We start from the raw sequence: 12350 nt of genomic DNA on the forward strand, positions 1-12350 counted from the left end.
AAGATCTAATCTATCCATTTCATATTCGACGTCTCCTTACCCTGTCCATCAAGAATCCGTCTCCTTCTATCTTTCCATCGTTGCAACCAACGTATTGATCCATCTTAGGCTGCAGTGATTCTCATGGGCGCCTTGTTGGGCCAGAGGAGGTAGGCCAATGTCGGGTACCCGAAGGGTAATGCCCACATCAGTCATATTGGACATAAATATGATTTTTTTAAAGTGATAAAATTCATCTAAATGATTTCCACGCACCTGGGTGAAAAGGCAAAGCGAGAGGAAACTCCAGAAGGCCGGGTTTAATAACCGTCGGTACATGTAGGACCCGTTTGTACCGCATGTATGTACCATGTGGCACCGCCTCCGCCTCGTCAAATAGTTTCATCTCACGAAGATGGATCTGCGATCCGACATTCAAAGACACCACAACTCGCTAAAATCTCACCTCCGAAAGGGATCCAGAGGGGGCACTTGCAGAGGGCATCATCCTTACTACTATGCATACATTACATAGATCATTGGAGGCCAAGGCATCATCAACCGTTGCATCTTCATCACCATCACCATTTCCATCTTATTTACCTTTTCTTGTTGTAATTTCAATTTTCATTGTGGATTTGCACTTGAATTTACCCATATATGCGTATACCATTGATATGCCTATGAGGCTATGATGATGTTGCTTATTTCCTATATGTGTGAGTAATTTACCTTGTTATTGGTGGGGAGGGGGGGTGGAGAAACCCTAACATATGATGTGAACTAAAGATGATTTATAATTTTAGTTCATGATCATGTATTATTTTTATCTATAGATATTATGTGAAGTGCACCATGTAATATTTGCCTACGGGACAAGAGAGGGAACTATCGATGTGGTAGTGTGTACGGTGCTAAGTGACATAATGTGTCGGTGTGCTATTCGTGTGGGTAATAGGGATAAGAAGGAATTCACTAAGCTCATATCAATATCCATGAGGAATCTTTAATTATGAGGGATCGAAGTGTCTGGGTTCTGATCATTGCAGTAGTTATTCGGGATGAAATATCAGATGGCTTGTCTTTAATCATCTTATTATTGAGCTCTTCCCATACATGCACATGAAGGACAATATAGACTCATCTTATATCATAAATAGTACCAATGCTAGTGGTGGATCCTACATTTCCCGATAACGCTTTAGCCTTCTTGCGGTTTCATTATCTTTTACATAGTGATTGTCTCTTTTTTGCATTCTTTAGTTTTAATCATTACTCTTTCGCACCAAACCACATTTCTCTCAAAACACTCTTACTTGGAATTAAAGGTAACTTTCAAGTTTCAAGTATCCTTTGGTAAAGGGTAACAAGAGGCATAAAAATTTCTACCAATAGCTCTTCATGGTTCGATACACTTACTTTGAACTATCTACATACAAACCGTGCACTTGCAGTCATCAGGCCGCTGGCCATCCAGAGACCCCGACGGGACGTCCAGGTTGGCCGTGCACTGCAACTGCGATGCAAACCGGTCTCCACTAACCAGCATCACCGAAGGTTGTTATGATCCACTCAAAAGCGAGAAAGGTCCGTCAGCGCTAACAAGACCGCACAGTGCCCGCAAACATCAGTTGGCGGGCCATGCAAGTACCCATCGATGGTTTAACAACGTGGTTAGTTCTCGATCGACCTAGAAATAACTTAATTCTCAGTCACCCAATTTCATGTGCAGATGGGAAAAAAGATGCGCAACTGCATATGTGTAATTTCTTATGCGCACAAATCTCAATGCAAATCTAATGATTTAGAGTTGATCTAGAGCTAACTTAATTCTTGGTTAACTTGGAACTAGGAAAAGATAGAGAAAACCCAACAATGCAAGCTCGAGAGATTTTGTTCAAAATTTCTTCATAATCTGACGCTGAGTTTGCCTGAAATCTACAAAATCGTAGCACCAAGAGATATATGTACCATGTAGCCTCCTCGTACCAACCTAAGTTACCCAGACCTAATTGCTTTGGCTCGCCGTTACAATCTTGCTACTGCTATTGAGCGAACGTCGCCGCAAGGAACATGTCCTCCTCGGTCCCGACCCACGCACAGCTACGGCAGCTCTCGCCGCCATGGCAGCACTCGTTCACGCCGCCGGACTTCCTCGCTTTCACGGCCGTGTGACCGGCAGCAGCAACGGCGCCGTGAACGACCTTGACCTCGACCAGCAGCTTGGGCGCCTTGCACCCGCTGCCCAGCTCCCGGCCCGCCGGCGAGAGCCTCAGCCAACTCTCCGTGGACGTCGCCGACTTCGCCGCCACGGCGAGCTCGGCCCGCGCCAGCACCCGCGAGGACGGCCTCCCGGTCCCCAGCAACGCCGACAGTCCGGACGTTGACGGCCGAGGCCTCCACCGCAGCTCGAACGCGACCTTTCCCGGCGCGGCGACGGCGGCGCCGTTGTTGCCGGCCAGCTGGAAGCGCACGAGCTCGCCCCAGAACACGTCTCCTCCGGCGGCGCCGCCGCACGGGACCTCGCGCGTGTCCACGCGGATCCGCCGCCTCCCGTCGCCGGCCGGTACGTAGTACCTCACGAAGAGGCTGCCCTCGAGCCGCGCCTCGACGCCGGCCACCCTCACGACCTTGACGTCGAACTCCAGACTCGGCTGCCTCCACAGGGTCGCCATGCTAGCTTATGCTTGCGTGCTTATCTTGTCTCGCAGCAGCAATGATTTCAGCTTAAACTAAGCGCAGGGAGGGAGAGCACTGCACTGAACTGGATGAAGCTTTCTTGGATCGCTGCGCGGCTTATATAGGACTTGCGCAGCTTCCCCGCAAGTGGAACTACTTATGCATATCTCCGAATGCTCAGTGGCGCACGGCCATCCTCGAAGGGATATGCATATGGGGCATGGGCGCGGTGGCTTTACTTGGCGACGGCAGCCGTGCAAGAACCACATGGCTGAAAATTAAACGGCTCTCGCTTTCCGGAAGAGAGGGGGTCGGGCCGCGCGTGTCCGTGCTAGTGGGGAGCTCGATCGATCGGGCGAAGCATGCTTGAATTACCCTTGGGCGCGTCAAGGGCTGGCTGGCCAGACAGACGGCACGGGGGAGTGGGAGAGGCGGACGGTGATGCGGCCGGAGCAGGGCAACCTAGAACAACTCAATTGAGGATCACTTAACTTTACTAGGAAAAAATGCAATCACACATTCACATGAAAGTGCATATCCATATGCAATTCTCAAATGCATGAATAACGATGTTAGAGTCGATCTAGAACTAACTTAACTCTCGATTGACCTAGAAGCAGCAAAAGGGTTTCTTTAAACAGAACCAAAATCTTGGCCACATTGTATTAATGAAGAATAACCGTAATATTGAGTGTATGCTCACAAGAAGTGTCGCGCGAGTGAGATAAAAAGTTGCCCGGAAATAAATCGGTGTAGGCCCCGCAACTTGCCACGGGGCACCAAAAAGGTAGAAGTTGTCATCCACTATAAAATTTGACGGTCCATGATGCATTCACTTCGGGAGGCTCATAAAGAAGGGTAAAACAAAAGTGTACTCTCACGGCATCAAAGAGCTCAAAAACTTGGGTCCGGAAAAAGCCATAGGGTTGCCTCACGCCTAACCTTATTACACTCTATCTAATTAAATAAATAGGCATTCTGAAAGACCCTAGTATTGCGCTCGTTCCATATCTACGACGAAATGGACATGTGCAAAGGGATAAAAGCTCCCAGCATTGACTACCCTTAAGATTTCCTAATGCGGTCCACCATACCTTGACGGTCATGAAACGGTGACAAGTACACATGAAGATACTGGATACACATCCACTCCTTCACCATGAACCGAAACCGCTGGGAGTAGGGACCCCGGAAAAGAATGTGTGTCGCCATTGTCGGCTCTCATTTACGAAGTTGGCGAATGCCATAATTTAGCCAGCTTCGACACCGAAGCCTACATGTTGTCCACATTTTGTTTCAAAGGATAAACCACAAGAAGATTTTGCATTTGGGTGGGCGCCCAATTCCTCCAAATAGATTGTGCTCGTGCCCACTGACCTAGTTGTTGAAATATACGGTAATGTCTAGCCCTTTTCATCAAATTATTAATTCAATGTGATATCAGAAAGGTTGGTCTCACGACACCGATTCTAGTTTCTTCCATCACTTTGTCAGGCATGCTCTTGCGTCGCCGGCCGCTGCTTCTACAAGCGTCTAGGTTTTTCATCCTTTCTCCGACACGAGCTTTGCTACGCTGGAGACCTAGACATGACATCGAGCTTTACTCATGGTGCGTCATTGAAGGATGCAAAAGGAAGATGGTGCTGAACTTTTCAAGGGCTTACATTTTATTTCTTTTACCTGCAAGGATGTTCTTGTAAGGGCTGGTTTTAGATAATATATGATGATTTTTTTCAAGAAAAAGAAAGGAACGATCGGACGTAGCAACCTCTTGACGCTTTTCTTCCTCTGCATTTGGCACGGCACAACACATGTACATGCGTAGATCACTGATGGTGATAGTACCTACCGGCACTAGAGTTTTAGATTTGTATAGTTTTTGGGACGCACTCGAATTTATATTTGTATATATCATCGCTTTAGTAGCCCTCAGGGCCACGAGTACGTATGTAAAGCGGTAAAGCCTCCGTTAGTTTGAATCAGATTGATAGCCAGATTGGAATCCGGCGATACGGATCACAGTGTTAACTGGGCATGCGTGCTTTACTAAGTGGTTAATGGAATGGATTGTTGGGGTTAGAAGAACATGTGGCTCTAGAATCGTTCTAATCTGGAGTTTCCACGAACGCTATAGGCTGATCAGCCGCCACTACACTCCACATGCGTGGCTATAGTCGGCGATAGAAGATAATTACACGAGGCTGCGCACTTTCGGAGTGAAATAAATATCATTTGCCGGCCTTTCCTGGAGCTTATCTTCATCCTCTTATGAAGCCAACGTACTGCGAAAGAAGATTGAGAGAGTGCCTCGTCATCTCAAATGTTTTGTGCCGTCTGACGGCACTACAGGAACGGCCGAAGACGCCGACGGCCGACTGCCCTCGGCGTAGCCACGCCTGGCCCTCGGCGTAGGCTACGCCGACGGCAGCCCTCGGCGTATGCCCTCGGCGTCTAGGTCCCTCGGCGTAGGCTTCCATGCCGTCGGCGTAGGCCTGGCCGTCGGCGTACGCCGCCTAGGCCGACGGCCCTCCTCACCGTCGGTGTAGCCGCCGTCGGCGTACGTTCCCTGGCGTGCCGTCGCCGTTAACGGCGAGCGTGAAGACGCCGAGGGCATTGCCCTCGGCATAGGGCATGCGGCCTGCTCGTCTGTGCGCGACGTGGCGCTCCGTGGCGACGCCAGCTGCGTTTCTACGCCGAGGGCTCCCTCGGCATATGCATGGGCCATGCAGGCTACGTGTCGCGCGGCTGGGCTACGTGAGCAAACTCTACGCCGAGGGTCGCAACAGGCCTCTATGCCGACGGCAATGCCCTCGGCATAGGCTCGACCATATGGTCATGACAGGGGCCTATGCCGACGGCATTGCCCTCGGCGTATGGCCTACCATTTGGTTTTTTCGATTAAAATTGGGTTCCAATTCATCTAAATTCAGTTCAGCAGGTCCAATACATCCAAATACATCGAAATTCATCCAAATTCACCATAATTCACATAAATAGCATGAAATCCACATAGTAGCATACAAATACATCCAAATTCATCCATAATTCACATAAATAGCATGAAATCCACATAGTAGCATACATGGTGCATGTAGTAGCATACAAGAGGAGAGTGCCATGTCATCCAATACATAGTAGTAGGTAGCAAATGATGGCAAGCAAGAAGCCCGGTGCCGACTAGCGGAGGAAGGACCCGGGCGGGGTGTGTCCGCCCACATCGTTGGCGAAACGAGGAGCCCGGGGTTTCGCTCCGGTAGAAGCTGCAGAAGAACCACCTGGAGAAGGACCGGTAGCACGCCCAGGAGAAGTCGACGGAGAGGCACCGGGAGTAGTCCCAGGAGTAGTCGACGGAGAGGCACCAGCAGAACGCCCAGGAGACCGACCACCTTCATGAACCGGTGTGACCTCGCGCCCACCCGGCGATGCCTGGTTCCCGGACCATCCCGTTCCCTACGTGTTCCCTACATGTTAGCAACTTGCGAGGCAAAGGAAAGTGGTAACTACCGGTTTGGCAATGAACTTACCTCCGGTGTGGATCCGTAGTAAGTCGCAGCGAAAGCTGCCCTCGATGGCATGATAGGCATGTCCCCCGCCACGGTAACTCGAGCCGGTGGCGGTGTACCAGTAGACATAGAGATCATCATTTCCTGCAAGATAGGTTACAAGTTAGGCTTTGCAGAAATAAAGCATCAAACTGAGACTTGTCATCTACTTGCGCGAGAAGGAAGATTCAGACTTACTGATATATACGTCATATAGGCCGTATTCTGCCTATTCCACTGGGCAGCGGCCTGCTGATACGCTTCATTGCAGGCTTCGAAGGCCGCCTCGAAGTCAGGCTACAATTTCAGAAACAATGAATCTCGTAAACACTTAGCCATGTAGGAAGGAAAACCGGAAAGAGGATGAAAATGAGGAAACTTACATCGTAGGCGGGTGGACGAGCAGGCCGTGGACGAGGCTGGGGGCTGTCGGCGGTGAGGGTATGCTTGAGGCGCGTGTAGCTCGTGGAGTGGGTAGGCTTGACCGCCTTATTCATCCAAGGGAAACGGCCATGCGGACGCCCGTGCCCCGACAGACCAACGACTCCTCGTCGGCGGAATGCTCAAGGGGTCATCCACCTCGGGGTGACGAGACTTGACCATGTCGCAGTAGTCCTCCTTGGCGGCCTTGGCATTGCCGTAGTAATCGTGGCCGAGGCAATGCGGGATTGGGCTTCGCCGTCCGCATCATGTCATATATCCGGGCATCATGAAGCACCACCCCGGGTGGTGCCTCGGCCACCTGCATCGCGAAAAGAAAAGTTAAGCGTACCACAAATGAGACATGGCGGGAAATGAATGAAGGTCGTTCCATGTATATACATACCTTTTTCCCCTTGAAGCGGGTGTAGTCGCGGTTTCCCGCGCAGTGTGTGCCACCGGTGCCTCGGTTCTCCATGTTACGCCTCGACACGGCTGCAAACTCCTCGTCCTGCCTGAGCCACCTCGCCCTAATCAGCTCCTCCCATGCCTCCCTATGCTGCTCGGCCCACTCCGGACAAACCTGAAAACGCAATAGTCAGCTCAAGATAATTCAATGAAAACTTAGCAGCAATGTAGAATCTCATTGACATTTTACTCACCGACATGTACTCCTCAATGGTCATTGCCCATTCCTCCGTAGGCTCGTTACCAACAAAGTACTCCTTCTTGACCCTCTTACCCTTGTTAGCCCAGAAGGCACTAGCGCTGGTGAACTTTTGGTTGTACCACTGCTGCGGTGTCAACCTCTCGCAAGCGCCACGCAAAGTGAGACGCGCCTGCGTGTCATGCTCCGGGTCCACACGATAGAAGCACTTCAATCATGCATAAATCAGTTGTGAAAGTCATGAGTTAGCACATTAGGGTCATCAACTATGAACGGTGCTCGAGAAATATATGCCTTACCCAGAACTTGGTGGTCACAGCCTCAGCAGCTGTCGCGAAGCCTACGGCAGGGGCATCCTCATAGTCCGCCCAAGTAGTGGCTAGCTTCGTCGGGCCACCGGGGACCGTGCTAAGGGGAGTGTATCTGCCGGGCCAGAACTTCTTAATCAGAGCCCCAAGCAAGCTGTTAGGCATGCGGGGGGGCTTGGCATCCCATGTCCAGTTGCTGCAAATAAATCACACATTAGTACACATGCCAAATTGTTTATTATGCCCAAGATGAAAATACATGTTCGAAATTTCTGAAGTAGTACACTTACTCATCGCTCGAAGGAATGATAAGGGCCTTGTCATCATGGGTCTTCGGCTCCTTCCTCGCATCGGGGACTCCAGCTTCTCCACGAAGCTTCAAGGGCTTCGCGCGCACCCCCATCCTCCATCACCTCCAACTCAGCCCTTGAGTCCGACTCGTGTGTAGTCTCCGTCTCCTTCTCCACCTCCCCACTCGCCGGACCCTCTAGGTACAACTCAGAGCCACGTCGCCGTAAGCGGAGGGTGGCTCGTCAAAGTCCATGTGTACCCCGCCGCCACCTCGTCCTCCACCTCGTCCTCCTCGTCCTCGTCCTCGACCTCCACCTCGTCCTCCTCGTCCTCGTCCTCCATCGGTACCATCGGCGTAACGCGGATTTTGCACCGGGGCTCGATCACTCCGTCTAGTGGGTCTAGGAATATTCCTCTTCACCTGCGCCAGCGTCTTAAGCAAGCTCTCGGAGTCTGCCTTGCCGCTGCTCATATTGTCCAGTCACCTGCATTGAGAAGAATAAAACAGTTAAGCACAAAGACATATTATATGAAGATACTAAGAATAAAAGGCACAATGCAATTAAGAAGCATGTTGACATAATAAAATGAAGATACTAAGAATAAAAGGCACAATGCAATTAAGAAGCATGTTGACATAATAAAATGAAGATACTAACAATAAAAGGCACAATGCAATTAAGAAGCATGTTGACATAATAAATACTAAGAATAAAAGACCCTCACCAGCCATCATCGCTCTCATGCTCACTCTCATACTCCATCTCTTTCTCTTTCTCTTTCTCTGGCCCACTATCACTATCACTATCTTGTGAGTACAAAGTTGAAGGGTCGACGGGTGGAGGCTCATCATAATTGTCATTCGCCTCAAGTAACTTCTCGAGCATAGATATGTCCTTTAGATCCACCACTGACTCACCACGAGTTTCTGCATCGTTCCCGAGGTCCTCTTGAACAAACGGTTCTAAAATATATTCCCCGAAGTCCTGTTCCTCTTGATAGAAAATCCCCTCGTATGTCACGGGGTCAATGTTGTTGTAATCATCCTCGTAGGGAATCGGTAGGTTACCATGTGGCGATACACGGAAGACGACTTCCCAACCCTTGAGTTCCGCTTTCTGGCATGGGTAGGGCAAATAATAAACTTGCTTGGCTTGGTGAGCCACAATAAAGACATCGGCTCCGCTATAGGTGGTTGAAGGCTTAACTTCAACTAACCCAATGGACTTATCACTTCTCTCGTCCACCTATTGGGTCGAACCAATGACACTTGAACACGACGATATTGAGTTGCACGTTCGTACGATTGAATGTCAACTCGTATACACTTTGTAACCTTCCGTAGTAATCAAAGTTGTTGGCTCCTTTGGTGAAGACCCCGTATTTATCGTTTTGGGATTCGCCGGCCCTTCTGGTGCGTCTCTGTGTGGAAGCGAAACCCATTCACATCATACTTCTCATACTTGGTCACCTCACGGCTACAACCTTGGGAAACACATTTCAACTCATCTATCATATCAACGTTTCTCTCACGGCCCTACAAGAACATTTCAAATTTGTTGTGTGCATTAGTTACGTGTAATAAGAGGGACAAGTCACGTGTTGCAATGTAAGAGGAAAGGTTAGAAATTACTTTTTCCATGAACCATGTCACAAAGTTTTTATTAATTCCGGGAGCACCGTCTTTCAATAGAGTGTCCATCTCCGAGGTTTCGGGCAATTCATCATACGGCCACATTTCATCCGTGAATTCGCTGAAAGGAGAAAATAAGCATTAGACCGAGACGAGGTTACTAGCTGCAAAGTAATTTGTTCACCATTTTACCTTACGAATGGGATCACTTCCTCCATGTTCATAAGCACATATAGCATTATACAATCCTTCTCTTCGTTCTCCAATTTATATTTTGTTCCTTTACCAGCCTTGCCACCGGGGAATTGGAATAGTTTTAGCTTGGGGTCATTCTCGGGCACGTCGACATTGTAACGAGTGACCGGGTTATGCTGAGTGGGAACATCATCGGGATAGTACGTTGTCGCGGCATCTGCCATCTCCCGAAGGCATATTGCCTCAGCTATGCATGCTTCAATCTTGGCCTTGTTTCCGCTATCTTTCGAATATACATAAACTCTCTCTCAATACAGAACCGCCAACGAAACTGCACCGGACCACCCAAGAGTGCCTCGTTGGCGAGGTGCACAATGAGATGTGCCATCGGAGTAAAGAAGCCTGGCGGAAATATCATCTCCAAATTGCATAGCAACTCCGGCACTGTATGTTGTAGCTTTGCAATAACCTCGGGACATATCTGCTAGCACGTAGCGTGCGGAAGAAATGGCTCAATGCGCAAGCACTCGCGCACTTTCTCGGGGATATACCCTCGAAGCATCACCGGCATGAGCCGCTGAATCCATATATGATAGTCGTGACTCTTGAGCCCGGTGACTTTTCCCGTCGAAAGATTAACTCCCTTACTCATATTCGAGCAATAACCATCCGGGAACATCACGACGTATTTGAGCCACGCGAATGCCTCCTTCTTTTGGATGGAATCAAGGCAGAAGTTGGCATGCGGCTTGAACCAATTCTTTTGACGGCCAATAGGACGCTTCATGTGTAATTTTTCCCTATCACGAGAGGATCTCAATATCGACTCTAGCCTTGACATTATCCTTTGACTTCCCGGGAATGTTCGGGCATGTGTGAAAGACGGACTCCGCGACATTCTTTACAAGTGTGCATCACATCGATGTTATGGGGAAGTTCGAGGTCCTTGTAATACTCGAGCTTCGTTAAAGCCGCCTCGTGAGTCCGGTTGTGCGTTACACCATATCCCTCAAATTGATGGCCGGTTGGCGTCGGCTGCCGGCACGAGAGCACGTAGCTCGGCTTCAACTTGTGTAACATCAAACTTCGACAAATCTTTTTTTTTCATGCACAACTTTGCCCTTCTTGAAGTTCTTTTTGTCTTCTCTAAACGGATGCCTCCTTTTGAGGAACTGTCGATTCGTGTCAAACGCAACATACTTGCGACCCTTCTGTAGCCAAAGGAACTCAAGCCGATGCCTGCACACTGGGCATGGCCACTTACCAGCTGTACACCATCCACATGTTAGGGCGTACCCGGGCATGTCATGCATGGTATACTGCAACCAAACTCTCATGCAGAAGTTTGTCTTCGATGCTCTGGCCGTACGTCAATGTCCCGTGGTGCCAAGAGTGGTTCAAATCTTCCACAATCGGCTGCATGTAGACACTCAAATTCTTCCCCGGGTAATGAGGGCCTGGAATGATCAGCGATAGAAACATGGTCTTCCTCGTCATTAGGACTCCGGGAGGGAGATTGAGCGGAATAACAAACACGGGCCAGCAACTGTAATTGGCAGTGGACATACCATATGGATTGAAGCCATCTGTTGCTATCGCAATTCTGACATTCCGAGCCTCGGCTGCCTTAAGGCGGTGTTTTGTATCGAAGTTCTTCCATGCCGTACCATCGGATGGATGTCCCATCTTCAACTTCTTGTTTTCGTCCACGAATCTCTTCCCATACTTGTGCCACGTCATCTGTTTGGCTGTCTCCTCGTGCATGTAAAGCCGCTGGATTCTTTTTATGAATGGGAGATATCGAAGAATCGACTTTGCGGTGCTTGACTGCCTCACCTGACCATCCTTTCCCGTTACCTCTTCATACCTAGACTGCTTACAGATGGGACAGTACTTGTCCTCCGCATACTGTCTCCAAAATAGAACGCAGCCTTTCGGACAACAGTCTATCCTTTGATAATCCATGTTGAGGTCCTTCATAATTCTCCTCGTCGCGTGCAGGCTTTGAGGCAGACAATGATCTTTGGGCAACATGTTACCGCTTGTTTCGAGACTTGCTTCAAAGCCCTCACGGGTGGTGTTGTACCGGGTCTTGTCGGCTAGACATTGGGAGATGGCATCGAGCCGAGAAATCGCGGCGCCCTCGTACAGAGGCCTCTTAGCCGCGGCAATCATATCATAGAAGGCCTTCGCGGTTGGCTCGTTCCTCCGGTTGGCGGCGCCTCCGGTTACAGCGGCGCCTCCGGTTCTGGCGGCGAATCCGGGACATCGGCATGGACGAGATCATCTAGAAAGTCTCTAACTCCATCGTACGCATTGCCATTGAGCCGCTGCCGCATCACCTCACCTCTGTCACGTTCGCGCTCATCAAAGTCGATTTCCGTGACGTACCCATGCATATACCCATATTGCAGAAGGTGTCTATACATTTCATCCTTCCCACGACGTTGACGCTTCACGCAGCGAACACAGGGGCAAAGTGCCCGAACCAGCCCCTTTGTACCACGCGCTAACTCATTCACTAGAAAATGGGTCTTCCTTGTCCACTCATCTGTTTTCTCAGTCGCACTAACACGCTCATTGTACATCCATCCATTATCAGCCATCCTCTCGCTTTATTGGGAGCCAAACCACGA

The 12350-nt window shown here is 49.7% G+C and overlaps 2 protein-coding genes across 2 annotated transcripts; both read right to left on the reverse strand.

Annotated features, from left to right (window-relative positions):
- Window positions 1–1741: 1741 nt before the first annotated feature.
- Window positions 1742–2751, reverse strand: LOC127335086 (uncharacterized). Its single transcript, XM_051361676.2, has one exon. The coding sequence runs from the start codon at window positions 2652–2654 to the stop codon at window positions 2025–2027; it is 630 nt and encodes a 209-aa protein (XP_051217636.1). The 5' UTR covers window positions 2655–2751; the 3' UTR covers window positions 1742–2024.
- Window positions 2752–5622: 2871 nt separating this feature from the next.
- On the reverse strand, window positions 5623–6728 carry LOC127330475 (uncharacterized). Its single transcript, XM_051356674.2, has 4 exons — window positions 6584–6728; window positions 6399–6497; window positions 6183–6305; window positions 5623–6108 (listed from the first exon to the last, which is right to left on the reverse strand). The coding sequence occupies exons 1-4, from the start codon at window positions 6695–6697 to the stop codon at window positions 5836–5838; spliced, it is 609 nt and encodes a 202-aa protein (XP_051212634.2). The 5' UTR covers window positions 6698–6728; the 3' UTR covers window positions 5623–5835.
- Window positions 6729–12350: the final 5622 nt, after the last annotated feature.

This window comes from Lolium perenne, chromosome 2, assembly GCF_019359855.2.
Source record: "Lolium perenne isolate Kyuss_39 chromosome 2, Kyuss_2.0, whole genome shotgun sequence".
Classification (NCBI taxonomy): Eukaryota; Viridiplantae; Streptophyta; class Magnoliopsida; order Poales; family Poaceae; genus Lolium; species Lolium perenne.